Source organism: Engystomops pustulosus, chromosome 5, assembly GCF_040894005.1.
Source record: "Engystomops pustulosus chromosome 5, aEngPut4.maternal, whole genome shotgun sequence".
NCBI classification, from domain to species: Eukaryota; Metazoa; Chordata; class Amphibia; order Anura; family Leptodactylidae; genus Engystomops; species Engystomops pustulosus.
In genome coordinates this window covers 92632892-92653206 of record NC_092415.1, presented here as the reverse complement: position 1 = coordinate 92653206, position 20315 = coordinate 92632892, and the positions used below count along the sequence as shown (strand labels likewise).

The 20315-nt window shown below is 42.8% G+C and overlaps 1 protein-coding gene across 8 annotated transcripts in view; it reads left to right on the top strand.

Annotated features, from left to right (window-relative positions):
• The window catches only part of RELCH (RAB11 binding and LisH domain, coiled-coil and HEAT repeat containing), an 85847-nt gene extending 66497 nt beyond the window's left edge, over window positions 1–19350 (top strand). For 6 of the 8 annotated variants that reach the window (XM_072152704.1, XM_072152709.1, XM_072152708.1 and 3 more), the window contains 5 exons: window positions 332–470; window positions 1291–1407; window positions 7883–7971; window positions 10258–10328; window positions 18490–19350. In XM_072152704.1, coding sequence (XP_072008805.1) covers window positions 332–470; window positions 1291–1407; window positions 7883–7971; window positions 10258–10328; window positions 18490–18610 — 537 coding nt within the window. In that variant the 3' untranslated portion in view covers window positions 18611–19350. Of the gene's footprint in view, window positions 1–331; window positions 471–1290; window positions 1408–7882; window positions 7972–10257; window positions 10329–16032; window positions 16150–18489 lie in introns of those variants that run through there. The other 2 variants (XM_072152705.1, XR_011855787.1) reach the window with 2 other exon arrangements.
• The last annotated feature ends 965 nt before the right edge of the window (window positions 19351–20315 follow it).

Genomic DNA, 20315 nt, shown 5'->3' with positions numbered 1-20315 from the left:
TTCTGTCTTTAAATTATAATTCTGTTTGGCATCAGGAGGCTGTACCCCCCCCCCTGCAAGCCCTACCCTAAGAGATAGATGAGCTAAAAGTTACACGTTCAAACACTGATACCACTCTACATCTAAACTGGAGTAGAATTTATGATGAATTATCCCTGTTTCTGGTGACAATGTTTGGTGATAATCTATTGATCTTATTTCATCTCCGTATTTCAGTCTTCTGAAAGGATTTGCATTTTTTGGATAAAATTAGTGACTATCATCTTGTCTTCAATATTCTGAATGTATATATTTTGTTTCTTGGATGTCTTTTTATATTCTTACATTGCAGTTATTAGAGAGAGTTAAGATGCAGCTGGCCTCCTTCTTGGAAGACCCCCAATATCAAGATCAGCACTCACTGCAAATTGAAATAATCAGGACATTTGGAAGAGTTGGACCCAATGCAGAGCCCAGGTTCAGAGATGAATGTGAGTGACCTCAGTGACCAGTTGTACTTGGCACAGTTACAGGCAGTGTGTGCCAGCATTTTACTGGGAATTTTGTGTGCTTGTGGTTTGCTTACGGAGTTGAGTTTGCTGTGTCCCTATGTTGATACGAGTAATGCACATAATGACAGCGAATACAAAGAAGCAATGCACCTTTCCTGGTGAAACTATTAATATTTTATTTTTACTCTCTTTTTAATATGAGAAGTGAAATTGATAGGAAATCTAGTCCTGCTAAGGTATTTTCATAGAGAGATTTAACTATAAATAACTTTAATAAACAATGAAACTTGGACATTGATTTGCAAGTTTCTGTGAGTGACTTATCAACAGATAATGTCAATACAGTTTTCGCCGAATTCGCCATTGGAATAAATGTTGTAAAGTACTTTTTAAGTATATCAGTGTATGATAAATATATTAATACACAGAAAGTTGTAGACATACTTATTTTTTTATAAATTATTAATTTCACTGTAGATAGTTGTGCAGTATCCCTGTAGAGCTGGGGGCTGAATAAGAGGGCTCAAATATGTACATATTTGGGCTTTGTTATGTTTTTCAGGATTTTGGCTCCGCTTATTTTGACCTCTGTTTGACCAACAAAGGCCATGTTACTTGGTACATCATAGTTACTTGATGAGCTTTAAACACAAATGGGTAAAGATGCTGCCAGTTCTGTAACTTTCATGGAATATTTTACAGTGGGATAGTACTGTATATGGCGATATGATCCCTCTGTTTGTGGAACTGCTTATGGTATAGGGTAATTGCCATTAATATCTCTATTTTTGTCTTCTAGTTGTTCTTCCACATCTGCACAAACTGGCCTTGGTCAATAACCAGCAGTCTGTGGATTCCAAGAGACTGGACATTGCCACGTATTTGTTTGAAGCTTACAGCGCTCTTTCCTGCTGCTGTATCCTATTTCTGTATGATAATTTCGCTTTGAAAATAAGAAGAATAGTTTTTAGTTGTAACCCTACAGTTTGTACCTTAAAGAGGACCTGACGGATCAATTTGGGACCCTAAACCAACTACAGGTCCTTATGGACCTGTGGTCCCAAATCGACCTGTATGAAGGTTGTGGGTGGATAAAAATAAAACTTTTACCTAGATGTGAGTCACATTTGTGAGATGAGGCACTTTACAGATCTTTTTTCCAGTACCTCCTTTTGTGGTACGTCAGGTGAAGCCGAGATAACATTGCGCATTCTCTGGCTACACCTGGACAGCGCAGGTGCCAAGTGGAATGGGGACAAAGGGAGTATGACTTTTTTTTTATTTTTTTAATGCACCCACATAAAAATTTCTCAGGGCCATTTATATATGTTTTAGAGAAATACAAAGAGACAGGCACCCAAACACAAGAACAAAGACCAAATATTTGTGGCTAGGCAGTGTGTTGCCAAAAAAAAAAAAAACCTTAAAGAATAACCCACTAATGCAAAAATGGTTCAGAACTGTTTTTAATTAAACTGGCAACTGTTTTTTATTATACAATAATTTTTGTGGAACCATTTATTATATTATGTCTGTAGATTATCGTCAGCCAGAAACAATTGGGTTGTTACCTTAAACAGTAGAGAGAACTTTTAGTTGTGTACCACAGCTAGCTCAATCTAAAGTACCTTACTTTGGATATAACCATCTGTAGGTTTTTTAATGTGGCGATGTTGTTCTCATCGATTACTGCATTTACTGACGTAGTTTGTCTCCTGCATTACAAGACAAACTCAGACAGACACTTCCTGCTGGCAAGCAGCGTGCAGAGAATTACTCTACAAGCTACAGATAAGATCTTTATAGCTGGGGAAAGTGGTGACCCTGTGTGTTATAGCTGAGATATAGCAAAGCTGGAGTCTGTGATTTTATGTTTTATATCCATCTCATGGATCTCATCTCTCTTTTTCTATGTGTCAGATACTTGAAGAATGTTCAGAAGCTGTACTCTGATAATATAAGCACATGCACAGCACACAGCATCTCGCAGCACTAGAGGGATCATTATGTGTCTGCTTAGAGAGTCCCCACCAACACTCTGGAAGTCTACACTGACCATCACTGAGTTATAGGAGCTAAAACATTGTATAGTAAGGGGGTTAAAATCATCTAGGGTATTAAAATTTGAGAACTTTCTTAAATGGGCAAACCCCTTTAAAAGGGTTGTCCACTTTCAGCAAATAATTGATATGGTTTGTGTAATGAAAAGTTGTACAAATATCAAATATAGTTTCTGTTTCCCTGATCTCTGCTTTCTGTCCTGCTATATGAAGCTTCTATGTTTACTTCCATTGAAAAGAAATCTGCCCCTGGTCATGTGATGTCACACAGGTGCATGACTCGTTATACAATATGCTTAAAGTGGACAACTTCTTTAACTTCGAGGACCTGTCTCCAGATTTTGACCAACCGAAGTAACAATGCCTGCTGATAAAGGGTTACAAGTCCACCCCATATCACCTAAAATTAGCTGCCAACTACAGATGTTTTTTTCTGTGGCTTTGTGACTAGAGATGAGCGAGTATACTCGTCCGAGCTTGATGCTCGTTCGAGTATTAAGGTACTCGAAACGGCTCGTTGCTCGGACGAGTATTTCCCCTGCTCGAGATCGAGCATTTAATTAAAAAAACACAGTGAAGAACAATGAAGAATAGAATAAAAACAGTGAACACCGTGAACACAGGATCATTTAAGTGAAAAACACAGTGCAGAATAGATTACAGATGTTCGGCACATCTGCTTACTTGTCGGGAGATACGCGCGGAGCGGTGCGTACAAAATAGTATGTGAAGAACAATATATATGTGTGTAAAGAACACATTGCAGATGTTTACATACATCTGCAATGTCTTCTTCACACATATATATTGTTCATCACATGCTATTTTGTACGCACCGTTCCGCGCGTATCTCCCGACAAGTAAGCAGATGTGCCGAACATCTGTAATCTATTCTGCACTGTGTTCTGCACTGTGTTTTTCACTTAAATGATCCTGTGTTCACTGTGTTCACTGTTTTTATTCTATTCTTCACTGTTCGGCACATCTGCTAACTTGTCGGAAGATATGCGCGGAACGGTGCGAACAAAATAGTATGTGAAGAACAATATATATGTGTGAAGAACACATTGAAGAACACGGTGAGCAGCACAGAGACACCAGGGAGCAGCACAGAGACACCGGGGAGCAGCACAGAGACACCGGGGAGCGGCACGGAGACATCGGGCAGCGGCACGGAGACATAGGGGCACGGAGACATAGGGGCACGGAGACATAGGGGCACGGAGACATAGGGGCACGGAGACATAGGGGCACGGAGACATAGGGGCACGGAGACATAGGGGCACGGAGACATAGGGGCACGGAGACATAGGGGCACGGAGACATAGGGGCACGGAGACATAGGGGCACGGAGACATAGGGGCACGGAGACATAGGGGCACGGAGACATAGGGGCACGGAGACATAGGGGCACGGAGACATAGGGGCACGGAGACATAGGGGCACGGAGACATAGGGGCACGGAGACATAGGGGCACGGAGACATAGGGGCACGGAGACATAGGGGCACGGAGACATAGGGGCACGGAGACATAGGGGGAAGGAGGCATGGGGGCACGGAGGCATGGGGGCACGGAGGCATGGGGGCACGGAGGCATGGGGGCACGGAGGCATGGGGGCACGGAGGCATGGGGGCACGGAGACATGGGGGCACGGAGACATGGGGGCACGGAGACATGGGGGCACGGAGACATGGGGGCACGGAGACATGGGGGCACGGAGACATGGGGGCACGGAGACATGGGGGCACGGAGACATGGGGGCACGGAGACATGGGGGCACGGAGACATGGGGGCACGGAGACATGGGGGCACGGAGACATGGGGGCACGGAGACATGGGGGCACGGAGACATGGGGGCACGGAGACATGGGGGCACGGAGACATGGGGGCACGGAGACATGGGGGCACGGAGACATGGGGGCACGGAGACATGGGGGCACGGAGACATGGGGGCACGGAGACATGGGGGCACGGAGACATGGGGGCACGGAGACATGGGGGCACGGAGACATGGGGGCACGGAGACATGGGGGCACGGAGACATGGGGGCACGGAGACATGGGGGCACGGAGACATGGGGGCACGGAGACATGGGGGCACGGAGACATGGGGGCACGGAGACATGGGGGCACGGAGACATGGGGGCACGGAGACATGGGGGCACGGAGACATGGGGGCACGGAGACATGGGGGCACGGAGACATGGGGGCACGGAGACATAGGGGCACGGAGACATCGGGGAGACTTCAGTGGAAGAAGAGCAGCGGATCCCGGGACAGCGTATCTCCCGACAAGTAAGCAGATGTGCCGAACATCTGCAATCTATTCTTCACTGTGTTTTTCACTTAAATGATCCTGTGTTCACTGTGTTCACTGTTTTTATTCTATTCTTCACTGTTCTTCACATCTGCTAACTTGTCGGGAGATAATATACGCGCGGAACAGTGAAGAATAGATTGCAGATGTTTGCATACATCTGCTAACTTATCAGAAGACATTCTTTTTCAATTAATTAACACATTTTATTCCCGAACCATGGTCCCTTTGAAAAATGCTCGGGTCTCCCATTGACTTCAATGGGGCTCGTTATTCGAGATGAGCACTCGAGCATCAGGAAAAGTTCGTCTCGAATAACGAGCACTCGAGCATTTTAGTGCTCGCTCATCTCTATTTGTGACTCATGTCTGGTGTTTGTGATTCTTCTCTCTCTGACTGGAAGTGAATCACGCCCCATTATTGTGACTGACAGCTCTGTGGCTCTTTAAATCACTGCTCTGCCTCCTTGTACTTCGGAACTGTATTCTAATATTCAACGACTGACATATAAAGCTCTATGTACAGATGAGATTTACTGTGTCAAATTTTTTACACTTGTTTTACATGACATGTGACCAGTGAGATCATCGCAGGTCTTTCAGCCTTCTAACAATGGCAAACTGTATACCGTGTATGTGATTACATAAAATGACTGCAGCCTCCATAAAGGATGGAGAGGAGCAGAAGTCCATGGAGGATAAAATACCTGGGATGATGTCACTCTTGTCATATGACATGATCTGTGACCAGTAAGAAGGAGGAGTAAATGGGAGGGGCCGGCTGACCAGGACACGCCCCCCCCCCCCTCTGAAGCCAGATAAAATTAGATAAAAGGTGATTTATGTGGCTGTAAGGGAAACAATTTTTAGCTAAAAGAAGGATGTCAGTGGGGACCTGTCGGAATATAACCTGTTAAGGCCCACCAGTGTTTGTACCAGTTTTCTGTCTGACTTTTCACCAGAAAGAACATACAAACTGCTTTCACATAATAATGTGTCTGCACCAGTTTGTCGCGGCTGCACTGTTTTCGACCAGACAGAGAAAATGTGCACTAAAAGGGGCAGGTTATTGCTTAGTCGGACCGTGAGCCACAATCCTGTTCAACGTGTGCCACAATTCTGTTTGTGCCACAATACTGCAGCGTGAACCAAAAAAGCTGGTGCACACTTCCAGAGCAGTGCAGGGGGCACCACATTCATGAGGAATGTGCACCACAATTCATGAATCTGGTGCACCTTGTACAATTCACAGGCAAACTGCAGATTGTACTGTTTTTGATTTTAGAAGTAGGTTTTTTTTAGCCTGCCAGTGTTCACTTGCTTAGTGCAGTCATAGACTAGAGTCACACAGAACACAGTTCCAGGCAAAGATATTTGACTTTTGTTTCTCTTGAAAAACCTTAGATAATATTTTAATACGCTCTTTGTTCTGTTGTGTACTAGGAAAAAAACCTGCTCCTGTGTTGTTGTTTTTTTTTTTATTTCTGTACGTCCCATGGTTTGTGAATGATTAAAAAAAAATACATAACTGAAATCAAACTTGGTCATAAGCCCTAAATGATATTGTTATGGCCATTGGTGTTACCCATGCGGAGAAACTTCAAGGCAGCATAGTTTTGTGGGGTAAGCAAAGCATCCTTTATTGCCTTACGCTGCAAGAACTAAAATTTTAGTGCTGCCGCTTAACATCCTGAGGACTCCATCCAGAATGAGCTTAGTGCGTTGTGCAAGACTTTTGATGATTTCTCCTATAAATGGCTAGCCTGAGCCTATTAAAGAGAAGTTCCGCTGATGTGTCAATCAATAGCTGCTTCCTTTCCAACACCTTCCTCTTTTGTTATCTTACATCAGCAATTTATTTGTTTCCCTCTGTCAAACATTTTGTTGGCTGTTGTAAGATGGTTTAGTGTACTTATTGATACTTGGATCATTGCATTCATTTACACTCCATATTAAATTGTATTTTAGCACTGTGCAATCTGTCAGAGGATGACAGACAACAATGCTTTTAGTATTGTGGTCTTAAAACACCAATAAGAGTCTTCTATGGTATGCTCCTATCATCCAGCTAATCTATGGGGTTTGATGGACTTATTCCACCATAGCCTCCACTTACTGGTCAAGCACAATAATATATTATTTTTCGACTAGGGATGATTGTCTTAAGAATTTTTCAAGGCAGTTTGGAAGACAAATACAAGACTTCTTCAGACCTACAGAGTAGATTGGCAGGTTTATACAACTTTTAAAGGGAACCTGCCACCAGGGACCTCATAAAGACAACTTTCAAAAGCCCATTACACCCATTACACCTGCATTACAAAGATGCCTTTGCCCATTCTCTGAGCATTTTCCTTTAATTATAATTTTGTATTTAAACTTGCCTGGTTCTCTGACAGAGTCCAGTGGGGGTTTGGTTTGGATTCATTTAAAAATAAATACTTATCTGTTTTCCGCTCAATTTTTCTTCCCTCATCTAGACTCCGCAGCTCTCAGCCCCCTTTTTTCTGCTCATTTACAACCCCTCCCCCACAGGTGTAGCGCACCACATGATCTCTAACCCTGGGTGAGTGAAGGAGGAGAGGAGTTGTGAGCGAGCAGAAAGGAGGGGCCTAAGAGCTGCAGAGTGTGGAGGAGGGATTGCACAAAGGCAAGTCTTTATTTTTGAAATGGATCCAAACAAAGCCCTCTTAGGACTCTGCACAGGATTCTGTCAGGTAAATACACATAATGACATGAGAATGCTCAGAAAAGACTCAACGGTATATTTGCAATGCACATGTGATGGGGTTTTGTAACGTTAGAGAAAATGGTGACAGGTTCCTTTTAAATGGTTATGGGTCAAGAAGGCATGCTTTGGTCAGAAGCAAATTCTGTGTATGGACTGTATATAGTGGTCTGACATTTTTGGCAACTCAAAAGGATTTGCTATAAAGGTCTTTCACTCACATTAAAGGTTTGTGGATATATCAGTTGACTGCTGAGCAATATGTACCTTAACTAAAATGTCTCAGTCATATCAGAAGAGTTAATGGTAAATCACTTTCTACCGGGTCTCAGGTGCCTACGTGTTGACATGGAACATCTGTCCCCTGAACATGAGGTAAGAAACCTTGTGGCTATTATTTTTTTTTTCTAAGAGACTTTATGAATGGCATACACACAAAAGCAGTGTGGACTGAGGTCATGCCCTGTTATATTCAACCTGAGTGAAATTGCCCCCCCCCCCCACTTTGTTCAAAGCTACCAAAATTGGTGTCAAACGTTTGTGCTACATTTGTGCAGAAATTTTCATTTATTTAATTCTTGAAGGTTGGACTTGATGGACTTGCGTCTCCTTCCAGCCTTATATACTATGATACTATGATACTATGATTTGTACCGATATCATTTTTAAGATATGAATAAGTTTCCAGAGGTCAATAGAGGCCAACCAGCTCCCCTACATTACCAAAATCAGACAAAACTTGTGCCAATCAATTCTGCTACGTTTGTGCAGCTAAAAATTTAGTATTTAGTAAATTGTAAAGTCCCCCCCCTTCCCCCCCCCCCCCACAAACACACACACATTAACCTAGTGACACTTCTCTCGTTTGATCACCACAGGGAGCTAGCACACATTTACTTTTGAAGGAATGAACTCTGATGACCTCTGGAAAAAAAAGATCAATACATTAAAAACTATAGCGACAAAAACCAGCTCGCAGATTTTTGCTGCTCAAATGTTTTACACCAGTTATGTTTGATTCTGTTTTCAATTTTGTGAATATCTTCAAAACAAAAGCAGCACAAACTAAAATTTGAGCAGCACAAACATAGCAGAATTGATTGGCGCCAGTTTTGTTTGCTTTGGGTAATGTGGGGGACTGGTTGACCTCTGATGACCACTGGAAACTATTATTAATATCTGTGCGAACTAGAACAGACATTTGACACCAATTTTGTTAGATTTGAACAAGGTGGGGGGGGGCAACTTCACTCAGGTTAATATTAAGACAGCCTTGGAATCAAATATGTGCAATAAACCTTGTCATTTGTTTCTTTTAAATACTGCACATCCTGATGATGAATGTCTAAAAGTTCTCTCAATCCATTGAAAAATGAGACAATTTATTCACTATCCACAGTTAGGGATTATGTCTGATCTGACCATAATCAGCAGAATGGGGGACTCAAAGTCCTCTTTAGCTCCCCAGTGATGCCAACTTCATCAGCTCTTTCTGTTTTTTAGGTTACTGCTTACAGTGTGTTTTTCTTCCAGTATTATTGTTGCGCTATTTTTGTTGGTTTCTCTTAGTTGCTTATACTGCTTTTGTACTAAATGATTAGTTTAAGGTCTGCAGGAAGGCTATAGCAGATGAGAAGGAGTTATCCCTTTTTTGGCTTGGTGTTCTCCTCCTTAGGCAGCAGCTAAACCCAAAGTCTCTGTGTCCCATAAACTTGTGTGCATATTCCTCCCCCTGGTTTTACATGTTAGTGTCACAATCTCCTATTATTCCAGTTTGATTCCAGCTATTCTTTTGCTGTAATAAAAATCTGTCTCCCAACAGCCCCTAATGGGGGCTACTGTCTTGGCTGATATGCCATTACCTGCAGTTAAACATGTGCTTTTCATCAAGCACCCAGACCATAGACTGTAATATTCTGCAGTAATGTTTTCCATCAACAATGAAGCTTATTAAAGAGATCACTGAGGAAAGAACCTGATACAAGAGAGGCACATACAGGTTGGTCACACAGGACCTAGCCAAGCAAAATAGCTTGAAAGACTCAGATACAGATGAATGAACATGGTTCAAATGTAACTGGTCAACTTCATAGAAACAAATTATTTAGGCAACAGAAGAACATTTGTGGCAGCAGAATTCTGAGATCAATTGTACAGAAGTATTATCAGCATTTCTTAAAACAAATCAAGACAAAATAGGTCTTAAACAATGCACCAATTGTGCCGGGGTTGACCACTACAAGAATACAGTATTGCAGTGTATGGCAGTTTTACTAGTGATATCTAAGTGCCTGCCTTCAGCCGGTCTGGGAGTCTAGCTAGACTCCCAGCTGGCATAGCACCTGACAAACGCTGATCACCTCACAGGGGTCGATGATTCAATCCAAAATGGAGGCGTGCATGCTTTGCCGGAGATATTTAAGTGGTAATCAGAAGCAGGTGATACCGGTGGGTGTTTGCTGCAATATTTCGCAAACGTCCACCTTGTATGGAGAGGGCTCAGCCAGTGAGCCCTCGCCATAGCCTTTTTCTGACCCAGTGCAGTAATAGTACCACGATTTTTTTGAGAACTGACACAAACAAAGTATAGTCGTATAGTTACAGAAAATAGAATGTTTACTTGTACTGATCTTTGTTTTGACAGTTTTTGCTTTTTTTCAGGTTATTTTAAGCTCTATGATAAAAGAATGTGAACAGAAAGTAGAAAACAAGACTGTCCAGGAACCACAAGGGTAGGTGCCTATGTTGGTTGTCAAATTGTGAACATAAGGTGTTTACCATGTGAATGTTTTCTCAATCTATTTCATGTTTTTTTGCAATAGGGTCTTGTTTTCATTAACTTTTATTTTTATTTATAAATACAATTGTGATGGAAAATGGATAACATTTTGAACTTCTAAATCTGGAAGAAAGAAAAAAACAGGGAAAAGAAATTTTATCTTCACTAAATAATATGACCATGTTCATCTGCACTATTGATTTATTCACATTACCTTAAGTTTAGATGCATTTTCCTTTCTTTTTTTTTTTTTTTTTTTTTACAGTATAAAAAATGAGTCATTCATAAACCTTAACAATTTTAATAGAAAGTTACAAAACTAGCATTACACAATCCATGCAAAAAATGAAAATGTCATTCTTTTTCCTTTTTTCTCTCCAACCCGAGTATAAGCTGAGGCCCCTAATTTTAACACAAAAACATGGGAAAACCTATTGACTCAAGTATAAGCCAATTATATAGGCTGCCAGCTCATGCCCCCAGTATATAGCCTGAAGCTCTTGCCCTCAGTATACAGCCAGCCCTTTGCCCCCAGTACATGGACAGGGCTTGCAGTTCCTGTCCCCCGGTTCGTGGCTTGCAGTTCCTGTCCCCCGGTTCGTGGCTTGCAGTTCCTGTCCCCCGGTTCGTGGCTTGCAGTTCCTGTCCCCCGGTTCGTGGCTTGCAGTTCCTGTCCCCCGGTTCGTGGCTTGCAGTTCCTGTCCCCCGGTTCGTGGCTTGCAGTTCCTGTCCCCCGGTTCGTGGCTTGCAGTTCCTGTCCCCCGGTTCGTGGCTTGCAGTTCCTGTCCCCCGGTTCGTGGCTTGCTGCTCCTGTCCCCCGGTTCGTGGCTTGCTGCGCCTGTCCCCCGGTTCGTGGCTTGCTGCGCCTGTCCCCCGGTTCGTGGCCTGCTGCGCCTGTCCCCCGGTTCGTGGCCTGCTGCGCCTGTCCCCCGGTTCGTGGCCTGCTGCGCCTGTCCCCCGGTTCGTGGCCTGCTGCGCCTGTCCCCCGGTTCGTGGCCTGCTGCGCCTGTCCCCCGGTTCGTGGCCTGCTGCGCCTGTCCCCCGGTTCGTGGCCTGCTGCGCCTGTCCCCCGGTTCGTGGCCTGCTGCGCCTGTCCCCCGGTTCGTGGCCTGCTGCGCCTGTCCCCCGGTTCGTGGCCTGCTGCGCCTGTCCCCCGGTTCGTGGCCTGCTGCGCCTGTCCCCCGGTTCGTGGCCTGCTGCGCCTGTCCCCCGGTTCGTGGCCTGCTGCGCCTGTCCCCCGGTTCGTGGCCTGCTGCGCCTGTCCCCCGGTTCGTGGCCTGCTGCGCCTGTCCCCCGGTTCGTGGCCTGCTGCCCCTGTCCCCCGGTTCGTGGCCTGCTGCCCCTGTCCCCCGGTTCGTGGCCTGCTGCCCCTGTCCCCCGGTTCGTGGCCTGCTGCCCCAGAATATAGCCTGTAGCCCCAAGTTACTGCCAGCAGTCTCTCCCAGAAGAATGCCCAGCCTATAAGAAGAAAAAGTGTACTCTCCTACAGGTCCTCTTCTATCAGTAAATGCTCTGGCTTCAGTTCTGTGTCCCTGTGCAGTCCCTCACTCGCATTATACTAGAATGTCAGCGAGTGGCTGACTTCCTGGCGGGAGCAATGGTCCGCACGGGACACAGAGCTGAACCCGGGGCATCAAAGGATAGAAGAAGGGGACCTTCAGGGGGGTGTTGGAAGGTGAGTACACATTTTGTTTTTTTTATAGACTCGAGTATAAGGAGAGTTGGGGTTTTTTAGCAAATTTTCTGTGCTTTAAAACTCTGCTTATACCATGACTGTAATCTTCTATTTGTTATCCCTGGCCTCCTTCCTTCTAAAATAAACTTTTAAAATTATGATAATGAACAAAGGTGTCTGCAATTAGCTTCATTCTTAATCCTGGTTCTCATGACAACCCAAAAGGTTATATCCAATTGTCACATAGACCAAAAAAATTTAGGCCGGAGTTACAATTCTAAAACATACAATGTCTATATCCTCCTAATCTGTAATCTATTTTAAGGACCTCTAAACATATGCATTATTTATGCACTGATGTGGACATTTCCCTTCATCATTGGCCCCCAAAGTTTGTAAATTACTTGGTGAAGCTCATATCAATTGTGTTAGAGTGCAGGATTGTGTTTTAATCCTTTTTTGCTTTTTGAAAAAATAAAATCTCTCTCTCAATCACTAGTCTCATATTTTTTAGCCATCATCTTCTCAGCATTCTGTATTTTTATAGTTTTATACAATTTCTACATTTACCATTTTACATTACCCTTTACACATCTGTCCTAAGACATAAGATCTCTATGTACATGTACAGTACCTGGGGCTTCCTCATTCTCCTTCCATGGCAGATGTCAGATGAGCAAACCTATAAACATGGCGATGTAACTACCCAATCTTTTCTTATCGGGAGAGAAGACTTCCCTGGCAGCGTCTTTCTCTATGCATAACACATGTTCGTAGCCAAGGTACGCACACCTGAGGTAGTTAGAAGAGATACCTGCCCACCTGAACGTTATATCATGTGTATGTGAGTCCTAATTGTGGAAATTCAGTCATAGAACGGCTTAGAGTGAAAAAGGTATATCACCAGTCCAAAAGTGGTAGAACTGTAATACACGCAAGTACTCAATTTTGTACATATCTTTAGAATTATCGTTGATATGTTGACGTTATTACCGGTGTTCAGGGCTAGTTTTCAGTAAATAATGTGTAATAAATAACAGGGTAGTTTACTATAAGAACTAGTTCCCACATTAATATCAATAAGAGAAGCAACATGCCCCATATTTCAGGAAGACACCACTTGGAACATAGGGCATATTGGTCAAAGTTGGTTTTGGAAAGCCTGGCTTCAGAATTAAAGAGGACCTGTCACCAGATTCTGACCTGCGTAACGACGCCTGCTGATGAAGGGTTACAAGCCCTCACCATATCCCCTAAAATTAGCTGCTGGGGCACTGTACCTTAATTACAAACGGTTTTCGGATATGCAAATTAGCGTTCTCTCCCTCAGGCTGGCAGTGAACCACGCCTCATTATTCTCAGTGACAACTCTGTGTCTCTTCAAATCACCGCCCTTCCTCCTTATACTTAGGAACCATGTGGTTAAATACATGTATGGGGTACAGTTTGCAATTGTTAAGAGGCTAAAGGACCTGAGATGATGTCACTCTGGTCACATGACATGAACTGTGACCAGTAAGGAGACATAAAGCATGGGGAGGATTAGATGGGAGGGGCCGGCAGAGCAGGACCCGTTCGCCTCTGATCCCAAGGAAAATAATGTAAGCGAAACAATTTTTAGCTAAAAGAAGGGGGTAATTAGTTGATAGGACTCTATAGGAACCGGTCCCTGTTGTGTGAACGTTCCCCAAGTACATAAATTACAGCGGAGATCCTGTTTTTTACTAGATATAAGCTGCTTCTTATGCTCTCAACACTAATGCACACTTCAAATTAGAATTAAAGTCTTGTCTTGAAAAGGGAAGTTCCCATTTGTTCTATGTTGCTTCCCTCCCCAGGTTCCTCTTTTTACCTTTTCCTTCCAGTTTTCATTTGAATTAGTTTTTTACTGGGGTCTGAGGTTTGCAATGGTATCACAACTTGCTTTAGTATGATTATTCCATTTTCATGGCAAAGCACAAAGATTTTGTTTTATAATTTGATGCACAGACATTTCACATAAGTGACCGCAAAATATACTGGAAAAATGATTTGCTATTCTTGAGCTAACATGATACTCTAAATAACAGTAGCAAGTGTAGGTCACTAAATTTGGAGCTATTTTTTCATAAAGTATAAAAAAATTCAAGAATCTTTGTATTATGTGTTGTTTCTCTGCTAAACTGAGTAGAACAGATAGGTCAACAAGAAGTTCATATAGAGAGTAGGGGTGAGCAGAATGTGAGTGAGGCGGACAGAAGCACCTTATCAGCTAATCGGTCTTCTCCATCTACTTCACATTTACCTCCATTCTGCTATCTACTATGGTATTCTTTATGATCCTGCTGATCCGGTTTCTATGACAGACAAAAATCTGTCTATATCAATACATATGTGAATGCAGTCTTAGCCCCTGTGCAACCAAAATTTTAAGCAAGTCTTTTATTTAAATGAACAATTCTCTCTCACTTTTTTATTCCTGTAGATTTTATGTCAGGATTATGCATACTATTAATTCATTTCCCTGGAACCTGTATGGCATTCTACGGATCCTTAGGCAGTCTATGTGCTGATAAATGTTACCACTGTATTGATTATGGTTATGAAGATGGGCAGGGCTTAGGAAACATTTCCTTCATAATTGTTCCTAAAATAGAGCAAGTTATATTTTCTTATGACTCCTAACAACACCCAGCTTATATTAAGGTTCCTTGCACACAAATGTATGCCCGCCCGGGAGAGCCGCAGCCAGTGCTATAGTACAGCGAAATGTAGTACTCCCCCCCCCCCCTTCCACCTGCTTAGGGAGGTCGTGCCACTTGGTCATTGTCAGTTGACCTTTTTTTGTATAATGTAAGTGAATAATGGCCATGAGCTGACCACAGTTTGTGTGGCCAGTTCATAGCCGCTAAAAGCTGTTGTGTGCTTGAAGGCTTTTTCTGTAGACTAGAGCAGTGCCCTAATAGTATGGTCTGGAGTTATTTATAAGACTTCTTGTGATAGTTCTATGACTGCCTTTGGAGCTTTGCTGCTTTTCACATTTATTAAAGGAAATCAACCATCACTTACTCATCCAGGCACCATGACTGTGGTAATCTTCTTATATTTGTTATCCATGACCTTCTTCCTTCTAAAATCAACTTTTATAATTGTGCTATTGAGCCTGAAAGGCTCAGGGGGAGTTTACAGATTCCCTCAGTGATCTCATGCACAATTTCTAGAAGGGAACTTTGGATCCACTTAAGACATTGGGCCAGTTTGCTTCTGAAGTGTGCAGCGTGTGCCAGATTCATGAATACTGGAGCATCAAATCTGCTTGGGAAATGTGCACCACAATTCTGTTGGACACTGCACGAGCTGAGCACAGGAACGCCCATTTCAGTGGTGAATTTTGTGTCATGTCGGGTATAGTGCATAGTCCATAGCGCTTTACAGATCATAGGGGATATATACAAATAAAATAAGACATCAGAGTCATATGAAACAATAGGAGTGAGGGTCCTGCTCACAAGAGCTTACAGTCTGAGTACTTAAAGGGATTTTCCCACGAAGACAAGTTAGGCCCCCTCTCGCGATCTGCGGGGGTCTCGGCATGGAGACCCCCACTGATCTGCATGTTAGGACCTATCCCGTGGATAGGGCCTAACTTTTCTTCATGGGAAAACCTCTTTGATAATCATCTTAGGTCAGACAGCTTTTTGGTATGTGCTTCTGGAAATTCTTTGTCTATCTCTATAGGGTAGAGTTAAAGGAATTTTCATACTGGGTTTTCATTTTACAAGCTATAGTCTTTTCTGACCATATGACCCCAAACCTTCCAGATTACTGATGGAGCATGTGGATATGATACCAGAGAGTTAAAGGCTGGCTGAGAACATTCTTCACATCTATAAAGTGCTGTCATTCCCTGTCATCTGACGTTTTCTCCATTTCTTTGTTGCCCGTACTGATTTGCACTTTACATCTTTCTGTCTACTCTCCGCTTTTCTTGCTCTCATTCCAGAATGCTCTCAGCTTGTCTTTTTCCGGCCAATCTGTTTTCCATGCCATCCTGTGCTCGTGCTCCAACCTGGAATGTTTGGTCTCTGTCCAAATCAGGCGCTGAAAAGAAGGGTTAGAAGTGAGTTTTTTTTACAGCTTTATGTACAATTTCTATTAAAGAAGTTTCTATGCAAAGTTATCATAATAACTTTCTTGTGCTGCAGCTGAGAATTTGCTTTTGAATCAGATTTCTCTTGTCTTGTATTGTCAGTAATAGAGGGTATGGTACTGGTCAGGGCCGGATTAAAGGCTCGAGCCCCGGGGCCCCCACCATCTTGCTCCCAGAGGGGCCCCCACCAGATGTGTGTCTGGGGGTGGATGAGGTGTATGTTATATGGGACTGCGTGTCTGGGGGTGGATGAGGTGTATTTTACATGTCGCTGTGTGTCTGGCGGTGGATGAGGTGTATGTTACATGGGACTACGTGTCTGGGGGTGAATGAGGTGTATGTTACATGGGGCTGTGTGTCTGGGGGTGGATGAGGTGTATATTAGAAGGGACTGCATGTCTGGGAGTGAATGAGGTGTATATTACATGGGGCTGTGTGTCTGGGGGTGGATGAGGTGTATGTTACATGGGACTACGTGTATGGGGGTGGATGAGGTGTATATTACATGGGACTACGTGTCTGGGGGTGGATGAGGTGTATATTACATGGGGCTACGTGTCTGGGGGTGGATGAGGTGTATATTACATGGAGCTGTGGGTCTGGAGGTAAGTGAGGTGTATGTTACATGGAGCTGTGGGTCTGGAGGTAAGTGAGGTGTATGTTACATGGGGCTGTGTGTCTGGGGATGGATGAGGTGTATGTTACATGGGGCTGTGTGTCTGGGGGTGAATGAGGTGTATGTTACATGGGGCTGTGTGTCTGTGGGTGAATGAAGTGTATATTACATGGGGCTGTGTGTCTGGGAGTGGATGAGGTGTATGTTACATGGGGCTGTTTGTCTGGGGGTGGATGAGGTGTATGTTACATGGGACTGCATGTTTTGTGCGGACTGAAGTTTGTGGATGTGGTACTGGGGATAGTCGATAGTGAGCAGGAGGATGTATATGTCACATTAAGTGGGGGCCTCCACCAGACTTTGCGCCCAGGGGCCCCCACCAACCTTAATCCGACCCTGGTAATGGTGATGAGTATTATTGCATCATGTTTAAGACATATATAGCCTATTGTGTCTACACACTGTGAACAAGCCAAAGCATAAACCACACACCATACACAAAAGTATATAATATAGAAAATTCTTTATTAAATAATCATTTAAAAAATTAATTCAGAAAACCAAGCATTAAAATGTGCAGCCACAACGGTTGATGTGCAGAAAATGGAAGTCAACCAATTAGGGCATTACAGGAACCAAATCATGTTATTTTGTGGGGGCTTTAAAAAGACATATTCAAAGCATGAAGGTGCCAGCAGGAGCTGAAAGCGCTTCCTAAGTAGAGTGTGACAATATGAAAAGCCCACATAGAGCAAAATAAGCTTCCTTACTCATATCGCAAGTCTACTTGGTACCTGTGCCCAGGGTGACTCCGGCCCCGATGCGCATTTCAGCTCAAATGAGCCTTCGTCTGGGGGAACTTTGGTGTCTTAACTATTTGGGAGGCAATATTGGGTCCAAGGGGACCCATCTGTGTAACGTATATATACACCATACGCCTCAATAAGTAGGTTCATTGTAAGTGTTTATCATGTTTAAGACCTAGATTCTTAAAAAATGGAAACTTTTCTTCATAGTGCCAAAACCAAACAGGACATTTATCAGGGTTTTTAATTGCAATGCCTTGCAAACAGTCAGGAATGTCATTATTATCTAATGATAGAAAACTTGTCAACGCGTTTCTAGCACACTCATGTGCTCTTACTCATTAGTTGAAAGTAAGAGCACATGAGTGTGCTAGAAACGCGTTGACAAGTTTGACCGTTCTACCTGTATTTTACCTGTTGCAAGTATTACCCTGCAGCGGGGTGGATCCGTGCATGCAGTAAAATCTACCATGGATCTAGGTGAGCTGGAGAAAACCTTGTGTTCACATGTCATTACTATCCCCTTTATCCCAGCTCCACACCAAGGGAGCATGGAGTGGTGTAAAAAGGGGTGCAACTGGCAGCCTTCACCTTTAACGTTGGCATGGTTTTTGCGCATAACTAATCCAGCTAGCAGCAGTCTTCCATCAGAGACTCCCTTGTGGTCAATGAAGTGTACGGTACTAGGCATCCTTGGCATCAATCATGTTGAAGCAGAAATACCAAAAATAAATGTTCTTTTTGACTTTGATTCTGAAGACTTGAACACTGTGCAATGTGCATTTGAAAACTGTTTGGACCTGTATATAGAATCTGAGATGCTTAATTTTCTGAATTTCTGTTATGGCTGCACATTCGACTTATCGATTCTGTAATTCTCTCGTTTAGTTCCATGTCGATCGCGGCAAGCCTGGTGAGCGAAGATACAAAGACCAAGTTTCTGAACAAAATGGGTCAGCTGACAACATCGGGCGCGATGTTAGCAAATGTTTTCCAGCGGAAGAAGTGAATTGCTTCCTGCTATAGCCAATAAAACACTAAAGATGGACCACTTGCTCCTTGTACTTGAAGTACTTGCCTTTTTATTTTATTTTCCTCCTGTCTTACTTTCTTGTGAAATATTTTATTGAAGACTCCAAAGAAATTTGCACTTCATTAGTACATTAGCATGCCTGTTGATTTGGGAGTTACTACTGTAGATGACGTTTAAGCAGGATCTTTAGCCTACACCATGTCTCTGTTCTGTGTTTTGTCTATTTTTTTTATACATCAGAAAAAATATATATATATAGTGAAAGAAGTATTTTTTTCTGAAAGGAATATTGGCAATTCTGTTATATACTGCACACATTGCAATGGTACATAAATAATGTAAATGAAATTCATTGTCAAACAGTAATAAAGTGAGAAATTGATATGTATTTAAATGAAGGATATATCCTTTTATTGTATATGTACATGATTATGAGAAGAGCCAGCGATACCCTGTGCCTTTTTGGATTCATTCATGAGACCCTGGTGGAAGGAGAAGCATAACAGATGTGCGCTGATCGCTGAGGTTTTTCTACAATCCCTTCTTGTGTGGCTCTTACTTAGCTTTGTCTTTCATTCTTTAGAAGTGGAGTGATACTACATTGTGGATTAGGAACTAGGTGAATTTTAGATCTGAATGGAAATAACTACTGTAAATACTAATTTAATGTCATCTTCCGAGGACGCTTAATTCACAATTAAAAAAGTTCATCACTGTTTTGATTGACGATTCCATTTGTTCATTGATATCTGAAAGAAATGAAAGGGTCCATAAATGTGGCTCTCCCCAATAAATTTCTTAGGTTTTCAGAGCCTCCATACGTTAGTTTTTAGAACATTTTGGCCGCTTTTCCATTACCAGTGCCATTCAAAAGAATTCCCTTTTTTTCCATTTTCAAGGTTGCCGTCCTATGAATTTGACATAAATGTCTGAGATGGGAAAAACCTTCCAAAATAAATGTTTATTGTTTTAGTCAGGATTTAATATTTCTGATCACTATTCCCTGTACTGATATAAATCTTAAATCCTTGCAGGAGATTTGGAGCTCTATAGTCATGGGAATGTTCATTCCAGATACAAACACTGGTTTTAGGGAAAATGACATGGACGATTTCTTTCAAACCGGTTTGCTGGTTTAGTTACTATGCATCGGTGAAAATAACTGATTACTGTGTTTGAACTTTATTCCCTAATTACTTTCATTAGGTGATCTCTGACTTTTAGGACCATAGGTGTGCTCTACCATATAAAATAAAATAAAATAATGGGATGTATCAAGAGAGGAATAGATTCTCATGATAAAGACATAGTTTTGCCCTTATACAAATCCCTGGTCAGACCACACATGTAATATTGTGTACAGTTTTGGGCACCAGTGTATAAAAAGGATATAGTAGAGCTGGAACGGGTGCAGAGGAGAGCAACCAGGATTGTTAGGGGAATGGGGGAACTAGAATACACTGACAGATTAAAAAATTTGGGATTATTCAGTTTAGAAAAAAGACGACTGAGGGGAGACCTTATTACAATGTACAAATACCTGAACGGACAGTACAAGGATCTCTCCAAAGATCTTTTTATACCTCGGCCTGTGACCAGGACAAGGGGGCATCCTCTACGCCTAGAGGAGAGCCGATTTTACCATCACCATAGACCAAGGTTCTTTACTGTATGAGCAGTG